At 35.7% G+C, this 19,367-nt stretch overlaps 1 protein-coding gene across 2 annotated transcripts in view; it reads left to right on the top strand.

Annotated features, from left to right (window-relative positions):
• Positions 1–8,782, top strand: part of LOC126299610 (myotubularin-related protein 2) — a 160,839-nt gene extending 152,057 nt beyond the window's left edge. For both annotated transcript variants that reach the window (XM_049991643.1, XM_049991644.1), the window contains one exon: positions 7,930–8,782. In XM_049991643.1, coding sequence (XP_049847600.1) covers positions 7,930–8,076 — 147 coding nt within the window. In that variant the 3' untranslated portion in view covers positions 8,077–8,782. The remainder of the gene's footprint in view (positions 1–7,929) is intronic.
• The last annotated feature ends 10,585 nt before the right edge of the window (positions 8,783–19,367 follow it).

The following is a 19,367-nucleotide window of genomic DNA, read 5'->3' as shown; positions in this document are numbered from 1 at the left end:
CTTTTTAATGCAATGGGAAGAGCTGTGGCCCGGCAAAATTTCAGCTGAGCATTGTCTTTCAGAGTAATATTGGCAACAAAATTGTTAGCTTTGCCTAAACCTTCAGAAAAGAGCTCCGGGGATTCTCAGAAAAGAGCTCCGGGAATTCTTTTAGCAAGCTAGCTAGCTACACTGTCTTTTGCATTGAATGCGTATACTGACAACACATTGTCCTGAATGTTAATGCCAAATAAATCAAATGATCAAGACCAAATATGTTCTCACACTCAAGTGATTCTAGCACTCTAAAAGTCACTGTCAGTGTTTGCGAGCAATATATTGCAGGCAAAGTACATGTTCGGAGAATGGGAATGACTTGTCCATTATAAGTTGTCAGTTGGGTGCAAGTTTTAGACAGGCGTGGGGAGCCTAACAGCTCATATATGTGATTGAGCTATGTGACAGAGTCACCCATCTCCAATTGAAATTTCAGATGTTTCCCACAAATGAGAAAATGAACAAAAAGTTTGTTCGACTGGCATATCACTGAAGAAATTGCACGCTTGCTAGTGTTGCTAATGCCTGTTGCAGACTTAAGATATACTGAGTTAACAACATGGGCCTTGTGACAAGATTCTTGTGAGTGGGCTGAATTCTTGCATTTGTTCTATTGCAAACATTCGGATTGTACATGTCCTTTCCTAACAAAAGTCTAACACTGAGCTTGTTGGGAGGGGCAGTCTTGGCGTTTGTGATGTAAATAACACTGCGGGCAAGATTTAATTCTGTTTGCTTGTGTAGCCGCCTGTTTAGCGAACTGCTTATGCAGGGTGGAAGGTTGTTAACTCAGTGTGGCTAGCGCGTGCTGCCGGTGCGAAATGGGGTGATCGCAAGCAAGGGACACAAGCTGGCAAATAGCTGGCCGCTTAAATGTATGAACTGACAAGGCACCGGAATCATACTCGTTTACTGTTTGCGCTACCTGCTGAAATGGGGATCGGACTGTTTCAAAATTTGTTCTCTGAGTTTGACATCAGGTACATTGTACACAATTGCATTACGCAACATAACATCTGAATATAAAGCACCACAAGCACATTTTAATTTGCATTTCCTTGTCATACCCTGCAAATCTGTTACCCACTCGCAATCATTTTGGTCTGACTGTTTTTTGCAATTTAAGAACTGATACCAAGCTGCTATCTCATTAACTTGTTGTTCATAATAGTGAGTTAGTGATGCTACCACATCGTCATAAGCAAGTTCACTCGGAGTGGCGTTAGGGAACAGTTTTTGTAGGAACCTAAACACTGCACTTCCTACTGTCCATAGTAGATAGGGAAGTTCCGCACTACCTGGTACATTGTGGGTGATGACGTGGGCTTCAAATTGTGACAACCAGTTGAGACATTCTTCTTCTTGTTCACAAAACTGTCGAAAAGGTAGTGTAGCATCTGTTCCATCGGGCGCACAGTGTTGGCTGGTAGCTGCTGCACTGTGTCGAGTAACGTGGAGATTTGTTGAGCCTGGAACTGAAACATCTGCATTAGCTGTGTGGCATCTAATGCTTGTGGCTGTGGTGCCTGAGCGGGGGGCAGGACAGGTAAGGTGGGCATGTTGGAAGACACAAATGCAAAAATCAGACAAGACAAGACAAGCAAGAAAAATTAGGACACAAGCAAAGAAAAGTTCTGCAATGCCCACCTGAAAACAATGATTAGCAAAAATGACAAACTGTTAAAGCAAATAAGCACCCCTGCAGAGTACAGACAAGAGGAAAATTAAGGCATCAGCAACATACAAAAATCTATGGCCGTCTAGCACAGGTTCGGTGGATACTCGTCGCCATAATGTGGGGTCTTGCCCACATGTCTCATATAGGCCGCCTAAAGGATCCTGTGTTCTCAGAATGCTATACAACAATTCAAGCAGTCACATTAATAGTCTTTATTACAAATAAGGAGAATGACAATACTTAACTTGGAATTTACAGTGGTGTTGCAAGTGATGGGCGACATGTGACATAAATCCAAGTCCTTTGCTATACACGATGTTCATGCAAGTTTGAGACACAGTTTGTGAATCGCTAATAACTGGACAGGCGTAGCAGAGAATGCTACGATAGCAAATACTGAGCAGCCTAGGCTGGCAGGAGGGACGCTTATATTCTCGACTTGTAGAGGTAGTTCCTGTCGTGGTGCAGTCCTAATCAGCACATCATTGGCTGACATAGTTTCACCACCTTCTCTTCTCTTGCATTCTTCATCTTTGTTTTGGTGGTTGTGGTTACACCAGAACAGGTACTTCCTGTACTGTATCTTAATCTGAGGAGGAAGAAAAGAAGAAACCAAAGAGTGAAGTTGGACTTGCTAGCCCCTACCGCCTTAAAATGCCCCTTTCACTGCTGTAGAAATCTGTGGCTTGCATAACTGTTCACGAAATCAGATTCTCTGATAATCATGCAAAAGGGCTGAGTTTATTGCAGTCTATTATAAGAACTGAATGGGCCGTGAAAAAGTCAGTGATCTGTTGTGTGTGGGAATTGTGGGATGGAGCGCTGATCCTTTTGACCATGTCTAGTGAACAAATTCCCTGATGGCAGTGGTGCCAGTATGCATGTGAACAAATAAAGAATTCACCAGTTGGAACATCCATGTCCTCCCATAAGGGAGAGATGATGTTCCGTGAGATCAAAGATTTGACCTTCCAGCTGCCCCTGCCCTGCACACAACCCTCCTAAGGAGCCTCATAACTCTTTGTGAGAGTATTTGCTGCCAGTATAGGGGTCCTGGGCCATTGTGCCTGTTCTCCTCCTGTGTCCCAGTTCTATTCTATTTCTTTTCGTGCACCTTAAGCTTCACTCGATGCCCTATCCAATGTTGGCATGGCCGTGCCTCTTATCTATATTTTCACTTACTCAGTATTATTTTCTTTAGTTTTTTAATCCTTCACACTTTCCGGTTCATTTGTAAATGACCCTGTTACTAGATTTGACCTCAACTTAATATTCAAATTTTTTTCAGTGGTGTGAGAGGTGAGGGAGGTCGCCAGTTCACATGGGGGATTGTCAGGTACCTTTTCGGTGTTAGGCTGATGACTGTGCAGGAAATGTACTGTTGGTGCTTGCACTGTTTAAAATACTGTTGGTGCTTGCACTGTTCACTGTTTCTTCCCCATGAATGCTGAGGAGTATTTGTGTGTCTTATTTGGAACACAAGGACTCCGGGTAATAACCTCCATGTCAGTGGTCCATTGCTTAGGTGGCATGGTGCCCATAAGAAGAGCCCCAGTTGGAGTGTGTGGCACTATGGCAGACCAATTACTTCGATGGGAATTAAGTTTAGTAGCACTAGTGGTCATATGGCGCCAGCTGACTCATCAGGGCAATTGACTCACTCCAACTCGGAAGAATAAGACCCCAATATCTCCTCAATAGGTACAAATCGAAATGAAAACTGATCTGCCAGACAAGGAGAGAGAGAGAGAGATATGTTCCTCAATTTGTGGTCTGTGCCAGGACTGAAGACAAGTCTTCCTTTCTTGAAATTAATTATACAACAATAAATGATGACTAACTGAAACCCTCAGGTGCCGACAGGTGTTGTTGATATACCTCGATAGATTGCAGAGTCATATTTATTACAAGGTGAGGGTTTTGATCATCACATGATCATCTTCAGACCTTCAGAACTGTAATATGATACAGGCTGTAAATTAGAGGGATACATAAAAAGAAATTAAAATTATCTATAAAATTGTGAAATGTAGATATACCCGAACTGACGGACAGTGGCTGTGCACAGAACGGGGACTGCTGAATGATGTTAGTCAGCTACTGGAGAGAGCAGCACAGCCATTTCTTAAATGCTCGAGGCTCTGCTTACAGCTAACAGCATGATGTCAACGTTGGCAAATCAGGTATAAGTCAAAAGAATTATGCATAAAGAGATTATCTTAATAGTAAATAGAACATCAAAATTACATAGAATAATTTTATAATAAAGAAGAAGCAACTTGTTAATACAGCTGTTGTCAAATAAATGTACCAAGAACTTTATAAAGGAAACAAGTAACCATTGAATTCATTGTGAATGGGTTGGTCTGTAGGGGTGTGCTGGAAAAGAAATTGATGTTGTTGGTTACTATAGAGATGGTAGACACTAATCTCGGGCAGTTTCCATTGAAGTGGCCACAAACTTTAGTAAATGAACCTTAATGGAGAACACTCCATAGCTGCAGTCCCAGGATGTAAACAAATGGTATGTGTTAATGTACATATTGATATATACTAAATGGTTGTTGATTGTAATATGAAAGCAAATAATAACATAAGTGGTATGAGAGGCTAATAGTATTAAAGAAAAATACATACCCATATTTCTAAAATATATAATGTGAATATTATTAAGATAAATCAGAAACTAACAAAGCAATTATGATTAAGGCAAATATAGGCAGTACCCTCATCATTATTAGTAAAGATTACAGTTTCTTAATATCAAAGGAATTACCGAGGTTAACAGAGACCCAAATGCAAATTTTCAAACTAAAATTAATGACTGTTGCTTTCTCCTCACGTGAAAACTATACTCTTAGTTGTCACTCCTATATTACCTAGGCTGAGATCACAAATTAAATTACATAAACCAAATTTATTGATTCACACGGTTGTAAACAATATTAACTGCCCCACTTATAAATAATAATCTTAATTAAAGCTTAAAAACTTTTCACATTTATGAAAAAAACTTTTAGCATTAAAAACAGTTATGAATTGACCAATGTAGTGATTCCAGATAATGCCAGATTCATGTTGTTAGCGGTTGCCAATCTTTATACCGACATACCAATTCATGAGACTATCAAAGGCATTAAGACAATGTAATACATCACAAAATTATGAGCACCAAACTACTAGAAACTACTCATGCTTTCAATTATTTTCTGTTTAATAATACAATCTGTATTGAAAATGGTGGTCTTGCTATGGGGGTTCATTTGCTGGCAATATTAGCCAATATCTCATAAATTATGTCAAACTGTTATTTTTCAGAAATGACCAATAGAATTATTTAATATAAAAGATACATCAACAACTCGTTGTTATATAAAGGCTCCAAGAAAGAAATTGATGTCATCAGCTTCACCTTAAAAAATGCATATCCGAATCATTACTATTTATTACTTTCACAGTAGAGCATGAAAACCAAATAAATATTAATTTCTTAGAGCTTGCAGTTTCAAATGAAAATAGAAAACATTTTATCCCTATTTACAGAAAAGGATTTAGTAACTCATGGCACTTCATGTCATCCTACTAAATATAAAATTGCATTCCTCGAAATAATGATAGGTTATTAAAATTACCTCTTCAGTGTGATGCAGTCCATAAAGAAACTGGCACTTTAAAACAAATTTCTCCATCTCTTACAACCTGGATGTAGACGAGACATTAAACCCAATCTTCCTTAAAAACAGATTTCTTTTGCCCTAACTTGACATAAAAAATTACAACAAATAAACAACGTTGTTACAAATTTCAATAAGAAATTAATTAAAGTGACTTACACATGACTTACTTCATACAAAATAAACAAATAATTTAAAAACAAATCTGACAATGGTCTTCACAACTAACAACCAACTTAAAAGAAAAAACAGAAACATACAACTGACAAATCTAACAAATACCGAATTATAGCATCTACAAAATACAGTGCAGTAATTGTGAGAAACAATATATTGTGGAAACTGGCCATAACTTTTTAATACATTTCAGAGAGCATACTCCAGGTATTGCACATACAAAGTTATTGTTTAGTCAGTATTTTTATGAATTTAACCACTTGGAAGGTTGCATTTGTAACAACATGAAAATTGTACATAATGCACCTAAAAGGGCTATTTTTTAATATGTAGAAGAAATTTAAATTTATTCACATTACAGAATCAAACTCTTCTCTGTTATAAACAAACAGCTAGACTTCAAAGATAAACATTGCTTTGATCTTTTTGACGCTCTGCTTTAGAATGCTTAGTCAGCTGTCTTGATTTTAAAACTATACAAATCTGTTTTATATCCTTCTTCACACTCTGTTTTTGTAACATATATTATTGAGTTAAACGAATATTATTGTGCTTAATGATATTTTATTGAAATATAATGGCTTATCACTTTTTTCCTTTAATTTCATGTTATTGTTTTACATATTCATACATTGTATAAGTAATCGTACATTAGGTCAGTCATAGCACAGCATTTTTAATTTGTATTTGTTCATCAGGGAATTATCTTCATTAATTAATGTATGACATTACTTGTTTTCTCATTAGTTATCTCATTATATATATTAGAAATTTGGGCAAGTATTTTTCTTAAATATTACTAGCCTCTCAGACTGCATTTGTTATTATTTTCTAGAATATTATGATCAACAACTGTATACTGTAGATAGATATGTAAATTAATGGATACCATTTATTTATATCCTGGGAATACAGCAGTGGAGCATTTTCCACTAAACATCATTTATCAATGTTTGTGGGCGCTTCAATGGAAAGTGCCGGAGACAGTGTCTACCGTCTCCATAGTAACCAAATACTCTGTACATGTATGGAATGTCTGCTGGACACCATCTATCAATAGTCACAGACATCTCTTTGTAAATTGCCGTGCTGCTACATCTTTGGAACGGCATCCACCATCTCTGTAGAAACCAACAACATCCTAATTATTTTTCCAGTGTTCCCCTCGAGGGCAACCTATACACAATGTATGCAATGATTATTTGTTTGCTTTTTAAAGTTCTTAGTATATTGATTTGACAATAGCTGCATCAACAATTTGTTGTTTATTAATTATAAAATTATTCTATGTAATTTTGACATCCTACTTACTAGTAAGTACATTGTTTTGTACGTAATTCTTTCGACTTAAACCTGATCAGTTAGACATCATTATACTGTCAGCTATAGGCAGAGCCTGCAGTATATAAGAAATAGCTGTACTGCTCTTTCCAGCTGGCAACTATCATCATTCAGCAGTTCCTGCTCCATGTACAGCCATTGTCCATCAGTATGGTTATATCTATATTTTGTAATTTTTTAGCTGATTTTAAACTTTCTTTGTGTATTCCTCTAATTTATATCCTTGTAAATTACAGTTTTGAAGATCTTAAGATGATCATGTGATGATTGAAAGCAGGCACCTTGTAATAAATGTGTCTTTGCAATCTAGACTGCTTTATAATTAATTTCAAACATTCTATTTTGATCAAAGTTTCTCCAGCAATGTTTTCAAAAAGAATTAATTTTTCTTAAATACAAAGCCATTGAGTTTTGTGGAGGAAATCATAGACAGATACAGCAAGACCACCTCATTAAAAAAAACTGCAGAACAGATCAGTACTGATTAGAAACATCCTTGTCACAATTATCTCTCACAGGAATGTAAGTATGGTCAAAGGTACAATCTTCTTATGGCTGTCCTACACCGTTTTCTACCCCCTCATCCCCCTTTTCCTTTTGCGCTTTAAAATCCACAGACATATCCACTATGGAAGACTTGATTACCGTAGTAGCTGCGTCCCTCAATACAACACAATCCACTCATCCATCCATGTAGGAGACTTCCAGCCCATGATGCTATGAGTGTACCTATTTTGGTACAGCACGTATTAATAGAATATTGGTTATGTTTTGATAAAGGGTTAGCCATAATATAATAGAGAATACTGCTCCTTCCAGTCCCAGTCACCTATTTGGGTAATCAGTGGTCATGTGTGATTTAAATTTCATCATTTAGGATAAGCACCTCTGTATGTTGAGTAAGATGAGATTTATTCCTTCCCTGTTGGTAATTCTGTTAGATATAGGCAATTTCTAAAAATTAGGTATATGCTAATACAAACATTATCTGTGACTGATAACTGTGTAATTTCTTCTGTGTAGGATCCTGTTTGTCAGCGAACACGTGAACTGCTGGTGTTAAAGGAGCAACTGGAAAAACAAGTAGAAGAGTGTAGGCGTGAACAGCAGTTGAGAGCTGCGCGCACTGCAGCTACCCCACCACGACTCTCATCTCCTGTACACACATAGAACTTATTTATTTGACACAGAATGTCAAATGGTAGTATAACAACATTAATTTATTGACTGTTTTTCATAGTTACTGTAAATGTGCAGTACCTGCTTTATGGATTCTAAGTTGTCCGTTGATCTGTGTAAATGTTCTTTGGTGTCCAAAAATGAGATATAAATTGTGTAGTTTTGTACAGTGTTGTTGTTTAAAGATTACATGATTTTTAGAGAGTTTCCTGTGAATTGTTGTTTGTAAAGAGTTTTAATGGAGATTAAATGTTTCAATGCTTGTCCTAATAAATTATTCGGTTTAAATGCAGCTTGATGCACCAAGTTGCTGGTGGCTCATACTAGCAACATTGCACTTCAGAAATATTTTGAGAAGTCTCAAGATTGTGATGTGGTAAATGACAATGTCAGTGCAGTGTATGTAAAGTTAATGACAGATAGTTCTGTTCTCTTATATGCTATCCCTAACTGGAATGGAGAAGCATCACCAGTCCCCGATGCTTATGTGGTACTTAAAGACTTATTATCATGGGAACCATACTATCTTTAGTTACTGAGAGATTCATTGCATTGAATCATCATAACATATCATCATTTCTTACGAGCTAAGTGTGCAGGTATGTTTTGTCAGTGTATATCTGCACAACACCATAAAATTGTGATTTCATATAATATTCTAAGAAAATTGAACATAATAAATGCTTCTGAAATGATAGAGATTGTATGTTTTGCTTAATGTGTCAGACACTCTTCCATTTATGAAGAATGAAAATTAATGTACCGAAATGCCCAGAAAGATGTAAAACTGCAGTGACATTCATGTAAATCTGAAATGGTAGTCATGATAACACTGACCACATGTTGTGTGACATAGATCTGTAGTTGTCGGGGGAAAATGTCTTTGCATACTGTATTGTTTAATGTAAAGGTAGGTCTTTGAAAAAAAGGACAATAAATGTAATATTTTTTGCTCTAAAATACTATTAATAACTTAGATGTTTCTTGACTGTGATGAATGGGACTTACGTCAGAGATCAGGTGATGATTGGCGAAAGAAGTCTTTCGACTGGATCTGTTAGTAGTGGTAATAACTGTTGTAGTTCATATTGCCGGGGGAATAGTATGCTTCATGTATTTAATTCCATCACCAGACTTACAGCTCCTACGAAATTTTTCAGGAAATGGATAATAATGCTTCTGTTATGCATTTTGTGAATTTATGAGCATATTACTTTCATCGTAAGTACATACTGTTTCAGTCTGTGGAAAGTATTTGCAAGGCTACATAATGATTTTCATATTTAAGTCATTAATGGCCTAACAGATCTAAATAATAAGACAACAGTTTTGTTGTGTTTCCAGTCCCATGAAAGCATTCACTGTATCACCAAGTTTATATGAAAAGAGTATGTATAGCTTTGTATTGATGTAAAATATATATATATTTGTTGATGGAAGTGTTTACTCTTTCAGGTGTTATTGTTCCGATGAATGAGGACACGAAAAGAAAAGAAAATATCCCACCTTAATTCTTTATATTACATTGCATTAGTCATATTCCAAGGACCCTGTGAAGAGTGATCTCTTGGAGAGAAGTCAAAGATGTACATTTTATTTTATTCGAGTATTAAGCAACAAAATGATTTACCATTATGAAAGACTATTCCAATCACCAGATCAGCTAAAACATTAACTTGAGAGTTTCTGTGAACATCCTCTTCAATGAAGTAGAAGGATGTGCTGAATTGAAAATTGTTCGGTCCAAACTTAAACTCCACCATATTATTTATATGATGACTATTGTGCTGGGGTAGGTTGCTGAATTTATGCCCATGTATCTGACTACTTTCTACACTAATGTTGACATGTTGAAGTCTTTGTGGAGGGTATTTCTGCTGCTTTTCATGATTACTCTGCTTTTTCAGAAAAGAGAAATATTGGTAAAGTCATCAGAATATCAAGTTTTTTGAAGAATTCTTTAAGGATGTTCTAGAATTAACACCTGATACATTTCTTATAACACACTTGCATATTCTGAAAATACTGCTCCCGACTGTTGAGTTTTCCCAATAATTGATTCCATAACTGCTTAGTAAATGAAAATATGCCGAATAAACTAATTTCTTCATTCTTTTATCACATATAGCAGTAGTCGTGTGTACTGCAAATGTAGCTGAAATTAGATGCTTTATCAGATCTAGGTGGCGGGTTTTCCAATTAATATTGTGATCCGTCTGCAAATCAAAAAAACTAAACAGAACTCCACAACCTATGAAAATAGTCATCCAAAACAATGAAGTAGAAAGTACAAACTGTGATGTAATGAACTGTGTATACTAAGTGTTGTCAGAATTCAGTGATAATCAGCTTACCTTTAACTACCTGTTGTTTTTGAATATTTCATTAGCTAACTTTTAACACATTGACTGCCGCATGCATAGTGATGAAAGTTTCATAACCACAACAGGCCCGACAATGGCATGAGGCATGAAGTTCTGCTGCAGCCGCCAGCAGGCACACGGCATAAGGCTTTGCTGTGCCTGTCAGCAGCCTCATGGCAGTCAATGTGTTATGTAAGGGGAACGGTACTACTTAGAATGACTCTGCTGGTACTGTAATTGTATTGTATTATTTATATGTATCAGAAACTAATAGTCCAGAATGGAACCTTGTGGTACTACATGTCTGTCTACTTCAAATGCTGAGTACCTTTTGTTATGTGATCAACATAGAACTTACTCTTCTTTCTGTCATTCTGGTCAGATAAACTCAATGAACGACTGCAATGGTTGTAATTTATAGCTTATGGATTCTAGTGTATCATCTGTCAATGTAAATACAGCCTGTTCAGTTGACAGTTGTTATGAAATCCAAACTGTTAGTGATAAGTATGATTTCCTGTACTGAGTGTTGATAAAGACTGCTGTACATGACTTCAGAAAGTTTTATAAACACTAGCAGTAATGCGATGGGTGGTAATTCCTTAATAATGTTATAGCTCCTTTATTCTAAAGTAACTTGACAACACCTCTTCTGTTCTGGAAAGCACCTCTTCTGTCACATATATGTGAGAGCTCAAGAGGAAAACATGAAACATGAGTGCTAAGTTATACAGTGTCCCCTGAAAAACATAGATATGGTAACACTACAAGAAAATTCACAGAATCTAAACATTCTTAGAGTAGTTGCAAATCATAAGGTAATACTCACAATGAAAAAGTACTAATCTTCATTACTGGCAGTGATGAAACTTAAAATGAAATCTAGTCTATAAGCAAATAGGATTTGCAGTAAATTGATACAAACCTATTTAAAATGATATTACATGAAGTTTGTAATGTAGTTGACATTAGTCTGAAGATGGAAGCTTGTTCTGAAATGTCAAGAGTTTTATTGTGATGAACAATATAGTTGTGATTGAGTTGAATTATTCTCTTAAACTGGAAAATAATCTGTTGAAATGTTCATCCAGAATTGTTTCTGGAAATTGATTCATGTCTGAATTGATTTTGGCTTAAAATTGCGTAAAGAAATACATTTTGTGTGGATTGAGATAGGTTTAAAATAATTTAGATTTTCAGTGTGTCATGGAACACAATTTCAGGAAGATTGTGAAATACTTAAAGACCTTGACAACCAGAAGGAACTAATCTGAAAGATAAGAAACAGATCCACATTTATAGCACCAGCGCCAGAAAAAATGTTTCTGAAAGTGATTTGCTGGTGAGGATACCTGAAATGAGACAAAGGCAGCTAGATTTGCCTGGAGTATAATGAATGGTATGAAGCATAACATCACTTACAGAACAAATTTATGAGGAAGTGCATTTTTGATTTTACATTCAATTTACATGACTTATGATCAGGATATTTAGCCTGTTTGACATTGGTGTGGGACGTTTAATGTCGAAATACGAAAATAAAGATCATATAAATTTTGAGACAAATACTCAGAAAAGTAAAATAACAAAAAAATTTACTGTGACATATTTTTTAAATTCCTTACCTGTAAAAAAAGAACCACCTAGGCGTTGCTGAGTGTCACATTCAGGAGATGAATTTATTAAGTTTTAGTTTTGAATCACAGTGAATATGAGAGCAGTAAGAAGAGTGTGTGTGTGTGTGTGTGTGTGTGTGTGTGTGTGTGTGTGTGTGTGTGTGTGTGGGTGGGTGTGGGTGCGTGGGGGGGGGGTGCACTAGTATTAGACTAAAATAAAAAGTAATTAATAAAAATTTAAAATATTATATGAAGTATTATCCTCAAAGTCAGAATATGATTGTGAATCTAGGAAAGAAGGTTAATAGTAGGTATTGGTGGTACATGAATTGTAGTGTCAGGGGGTAGTGATGCTGTTCCTTTATAAAGATTCATTGCTCAATAAATAATCATAAACTATTTATTGAAATTGTTAAATCCAAGTACTTTTCCATTGTTTTATGTTTTGGCTTTGTTTTTATTGCTTACACTGATGAAAAGTGCAATGTGCATGTGGGATTATATGAACGGGTTGACAAAAGCTAGTGTTAATCCTCAGTTAAGTAAGGATTAGTCTCATCACACTATCTGTTGTGTTTCGGAATGCACCACATCCTGGTAACAACATTTTCCGTACATTTTGTGAGAAAGAACTGTGTACTGTATAATTTGTTTTGTCTCATTGTATTTATGTTCTTGTCTGAATTTAATCAAACACATAAGACATGTAGAAATTCAAAACATGCTCTTGTGAGTTAGGACTTTCTTCTGCTGCATGCATCATATATAGTTGTTTAGGATGCAAGTAACAACTCAAAGGTCAAGTATAACTGGAAACTGGTATAAGTAATTGAGCATGTAATGTGGGCTTAAGACAGTTATTTGTTTTCAACCTCTAATTAAAAAAGATTCACATCAATTTTTTACAGGATTTTTTTCCAAATTTAACTACTATATATGTTGCCAAACACTGTAGTGAAGTTTGTATTTCAAATTTATAGTGTGAAGGCATTTATAATGTTTCAGATAAATTTGGTTCTTGATATGCATAAATTTCTCTATGGGTTTAAGTGGTTATGTAAAAATCTTCAGAATAGAAATAGAAAGATACAGTCGTATAGGAATCTTACCAAAAATAAGGTCCATTTTAATGTGTGGCAAACTAAATTTTGAAAGAAATACACTATCTCTATACTACTCATATTGATTGCTTGATCAGACCAGTTTGAACATTTGTCTCATTACCACATATGTGGAAATTTCTTTTAAGTTGTCAGTGAATGTGTAATCTGCCATTGTTTCATATCATTAACTGGTGGTAGTTGTTTTTTTTTGGTGGTGGTTGTTGTTTTGGTAGTGGTCAGATTGAAGCACTTTTCATACATCTGTTAGAGAACACCAAGGATAGTCAAGTTTATTAAATCTATCCAGCAGAGGGAAAGACATTAGTATAGTACAGGCAATGAGTCACTTATACACTTCAGAGATGTTTGGGATGTTACTCAGGATTTTGACAAAAGGAGTTCATTAGGAAACTATGTACCTATATCTCACCTGTGAAATACGGATGGTTATTTCTGTGTGGTTCACTTTTGTTTATTGAACCTTTGGGTTTTCAGCTGTACTGAGTTAATATACTGCTGGAGTATCCATTCAGCTGTTTTATTCATTTGATGAACTATGAGATTGTATAAGTTCATCCTCGGACATCCTTGTGGCAGTCAAACTTGTCTGAAACTTTGAACTACATAAAGTGAGCCAAATATAATGTCAAAAATCAGTAGTGCTCCTGTAAGCAAAAATTATGCCACTTGTGTGTAGCTATATGCAGGCCAAATATAGGGCAACATTAGACACTAGGAACAGTACTCCTGAGTTATTATTTACATTTGGTCAAATTCTCTCCCTCTCTCTGACATACTTTTAAGATATTGCCAGTAATGTAAAGTAAGGAAAAACATTTCATTGGGTCTCCATGGTTATCTCAGTGATGAACAACATGCACATGGAGTGTGACATTATAAAGGTTGAAGACAACAAAGCCATCTTTGAAGTAAGTTTAAATGTTTTCTCAAACGACAAAAAGAAAGGTTTCCTGCTGAAAAAAATGTCACTTTCATTTGTTTACAGTCTTTAGTTGGGACACACATTTGTGTGTGCACACCACGTACCGTCCCCATCCTGTCAGCACCACCTCACCCAACTTCTTCTGCCAATTGCCATTAACATTATGATTTTCACCAACAAATGCAAAAGATTTCTTTTGTAATTTCAATGTGCAGGTCACAAAATTATCTAAGAGAGATTTAACATTTTTGATGGTGTGAGGTTGTAATTACACTATTCCTAACAGGTGTTACTGGTTAGTGTAGAGAAAATATACTATTTTCTCACTGTGATTTACTATGTCATCAATTTCTTTGGAGTTTAATAAGGAACTGTGGTATAACACTGTCATAACTGCTTTTATATAGAACAAGTTGGCATAGTGCAGATAGTATTCTTATCAGCATTCACTATTTGATATATGAGCTGGCTGCCATCTTGGACTCCACTGAAGAGAAGGCAAACACTACTGTCATTATGTGACTTTGCATCCCTTCAGATGGTTGCCATTTATTCAATTGTCTTGTTTCACTTTGGTACATTTACTGTGTGGAAGTGAAATTCACTGATGTCACATCTTTTCAGCAAATATTTAGTAAAAGTGAATGACACTTCCTTATACACAATCTATAATTTCATGAAGATCTTATAAAGAGTGTGAAGCATCTTTCTTAGAGCTACATATTGTTTGGTGATGTATATGCTGAAAGTAAATAAAGCAAGCCACATTCATGTTGGGATGGTTGTTCAAGTAGTACAGGATGATTTCCAGTAAGAAACAAAGTTACTATAACCATTTATCCAAAATCAGATGTAAGTCCTTCATGGCTATTGAGTACTTAGTTTCAATCAGTGTGTGTCTTGCCATCTGGTGTTCAGCTAGCACGCACTGCATAAGTCTTTAGGTGGATATGTACACTTTGATCTTGATAAACTTGTCGCTCTTATTTTCCACCAGAACTCTCCACTTCTGGTGACATTCCATTGTTTTATCATTTATGCATTAGTTACTGAGCAATTGGATATATTTATTAACAACAGAAAGTCCTCTGTATACCGTGACTAAGAACATAGGTAGCCCAGAAGTCTATGGAAAGTTTAGTAATGGAAGGAGGTAAAACCGATACTAAATAAATGGTCATAACACATCAGATATTGCTTGAACTTCAGTTGATGCTGTTCCTTCTTTGTGGCTGATGATTGTCTGGTGCGCTGTGTGTAGAATCTGAAGGGGGAGCAGCTCAGATTTCCACCTATACTTAAAATTAAATTAGGTTCAGACTGTTTGTAATAAGTTTATTGTATTTCCTCCATTGGTAAATAAGTGCTACTCATTGTTATAGTTATTAAGTTTGTCAGGTCATGTAAATTCATATTTTCATTCAATTAATACTGTACTTTTAGCAAATTATAACTGTGTGGTGTTGATTTCATGGCAACACCCAGTCATAATACTCTGTTACTATATATACTATTAATTGTTTTAAAGATTGAACCACTTAAGTTTATAACAACTGATGACAATTCATTGTACAGGGACCAGAATTCATTTTTTGACTAATTTTGTTGTGTATTATTCAGTTGTGAAAAATCTTGTAATTAGATGGACATATGCAGTTATTTATTTGTGTATTTTTGTGAATATAGCGTATTTTGTTGTCTACAAAGTAAAACTGAAATTTTAAATTGTGACAGACGGGTGACATTATGTGTAGGCAAAATAAAAATACCACTAAAGGACTTTACAATCAGCACATAAAACATATTTTTGTTATTTAAATGTATTCTTTGGAAGAAATGAAACATGAATTTCATGTTAAAAAATTTCTAATACCAGAAGGTTTACATGCAGCAGTTACTAGTTTATGCAGGTATGTGGATGTATGTCAAAAGGAAGATGGAGAAGTCTATAAGCAAGGTATCAGATGTATAGTAATTGCTCAGTAGTATTAATTTTTTATAACAGTGATTTATAGGGCAAGTGAAAAATGTGTATTATTAAAAAGTCATTGTTTGCTGTGGGGAAATAAATCTAGTGTTTTTCAGAGACAAAAGTGAGCATAGTGTGCAAGCTGTTGGGCATGCCACTATAGCTGTGATAAACAATCTTATTTTATGGACAGTGTGCACATGATGAACCGGATGTAATAATAGGATTAACTATTAAGTAATTTGAACTATGTCATGCATGTGTGACAGGTCGTGTGCCAAATTTCTCTTTGAATAGTGTGCTGTTACAGAGGACAAAATGTACATTGAATTTGTTAATGATGTTTCTTCTAATAAGTCATGTATCTGCAAAAACAAATGTAATTACAGCCATTGGTACAAAAACTGTATATGAGTCATGTAAAATTTGTTACTATGAGAACTGTATTTTATTGTGTTTTCATTATGTCATATATGGAAATGTGTCATTGTTTATTTGGTTGACAGAGCATCAGTCAGAATGTAACATACGAATGTTGAGTAGTTGAAGATGATGTATTTGTTCAAACAAACATAACTGGAGATCTAAAAAAACTATTTTTTTAGCATAGGTAACATAATTGTAATTGAGTGATAAGTGAAAAAATTCCAGACTTTTTCACTGAATGATGTAGATAACATAACTTTTAATGTATTTTATGAATAAATACAAGTTTATACGACACTTGATCAGGCAACCATTGGGGCCTTTTGCAGGTAGCTGTACATAATGAAGTTTGATGCTACAAAGCTGATGTATTGCACTTGAAGTGTAACATCTTACTGCTGAGGAGCAGCTTGTTCTGTACTTACGTGTGTGTGTGTGTGTGTGTGTGTGTGTGTGTGTGTGTGTGTTCACTGTATATGTTCACTGTGTATGTTTATGTATACTGGTATGTTTGCATCTGTATTTATAAATGAAACATCCTAAAGATTTATATGTGCTTAATTCAGAAATTAAAGTTTCTGGTTTACTACAAATCTTTATTATATTGTCATGTCTTTTCTTGTGCCTGTAAATAGCTTAATTGTTTGTGAATGAAATATGAAAAAGTGCATACTTTAATATTACAACCATTTGGTTTATTGAGAACTGTGACATCATGTCATGTAATATTGCCAGCATTTGTTGGCGAAACATTGAAAACTAGACAATAATTTACTTTGTGCAAATATGAATAACATGTTTTTGAACAGGTAAAGCATGAGTGCAAGAAGCATGTGTAGAGACATGTGAAAAGGCTATGCATACTTTATGAAAATGTAGCAAATACCATAATAGTATGCCATGACAGATAATGACACCTCATATTTTTGGGAAACCAGAAGTAGCATCCTGCAGTTTGAGGAGGTTAAAGGAGACTGGAAGAAGTAAGGAGAAAATGAGATAAACGACAAGTTCAGTTTAGAGATGAACTGACAGTTACCAGATATTTCATAGACACTGATTTCATGACTCTTCTCTCACCACAGTGTGTGTTCTTTTGCACGTGCATACATATCTGAAGGAACATTATGTTGTACATTTTAACAACACAGGTACTGCAATATTGGACACAGTTTTTGTGCTTAAATTTGTCAGGCAGCTTGTAATCAACTTATTATATGAAGGGCCATGTAAATGTAAGCAGATGATTGTGAAAACCCTGTTGATAGAATTTCCGAAGAATATTCTGCCTCCAGTTAGTGCCATACACCTTTACAGGATTCAAAAAAGTGACTGAAAGTTCATCTCCACATGTGAAATCCCTTTTTATAGTTATTTCCAGTAGGGTCATATTGTTACTAATGTATCAATACTGTAACCTACACTAAAGTGGTTAAGGAACTACCGGGTTTCAAGGCTACATCACTGCCATACATCTTAAAGAATTTTGACACTCCTAGTTAACATTATGGTTAGTAACAACCAGACCATCTTCAGTCCTTCCTTGACTTTAGGAGGAGGATAAAAAATGCCCCATGAATGGGAAGCTTTGTCTGGCATGTTTTATTTAAAATCTTGAGGAAGATTTCCTTTGATGTGGTTCACCGGTGTAACCACATGATATACAGGATTTGTTCAACACCATATGTGGGATTACTAGCTTCAGATAATGCAGAATCCAGTCCCTATATAGATATAGGGCAATTACGGTGGTTGGAACTGGACCCAAAGGCACCTCTTCCATGATCTCGTGATAAGATATGGAATGCTAGCTTGCCAGTGGTGATAGCCTTGAGAGCGTGCTTTGGTGTTGTCTGGGAAGTGTCTATGGGTATTATTTGGAGGCACATTTACACTGTATTGTCTCAGTCAGCTTACTATGTATCCTTAAAAAATCATCCTAATGGCTTTCCATATTAATGCTGAGCTAGTGGAAGGATTCATTAAACCCATTGGCACTTGTCTTAACTTGTTGCATTCCTTAATTATTCATTGAATCTTATACCTCACAACATAAATTGCCGTCAGTTTCTCTGTGGTAATTGACACTTGAACAGTTGCAGTGCCACACACTTGACCCATATTGCGAATATACTCTCCCTCTAACAAAGGGCAGGCTGCCTGTTTTTATGATATGAGGATCCTGAGATGAGTTAATCAGTGATTTAGTGAATCATTTTACTGTCAGACACCAGATACCTAATAAAATGGTAACATATGATAACAAATATGTAGAAAAAATTGTCTGTATCAGTATATTAACTCCACAGACCACTATGCAGTACAACAGTCAAGCATCTGATATTCATATTTGTCACTCCCTTTCATATTCCCTTCTTGAATGGAGTGTGAAATAAGGATAGTCATGATGCACACTGCTCCCTCTGCTTTTGTTCTGATGGTCCTAATGGGAAAGTGCAATCATGAAGATTGGAGTTGGAGATACCAACCTAGCAGTGTGTTTTTGCCCCAAATGATGGAGACTCACAATGCATGTTTATTGGTCAGAGCTGGGTCCAAGGCATGCACACCTCCCTCGGTGAGACCTCAGACATGCTCAGTGCGATTTAGGTCAGGTAATTAAGTAGACATACAAACACCTCATGTCCTTAGGAAGTTCTTCATTCCATTCTGACAATTCCAGAACAGATCATCAGGATGCTGCTGTAGGTAAATAAATTGGTTCACAGCATGATTTTATATTGTTTGTCAGTGACAGATGATGTATATATTATTATGGTCACTATTTCATCTCACATAAGCATCCTCCACAAAATAATGCCTCCTCCACCTGCCTGGATTGTATTCTGTGGGGAAGTGAGA

The sequence above is a fragment of the Schistocerca gregaria genome, chromosome X, assembly GCF_023897955.1.
Source record: "Schistocerca gregaria isolate iqSchGreg1 chromosome X, iqSchGreg1.2, whole genome shotgun sequence".
Lineage (NCBI taxonomy): Eukaryota > Metazoa > Arthropoda > Insecta > Orthoptera > Acrididae > Schistocerca > Schistocerca gregaria.
This window is presented reverse-complemented; position numbering and strand designations above follow the sequence as displayed.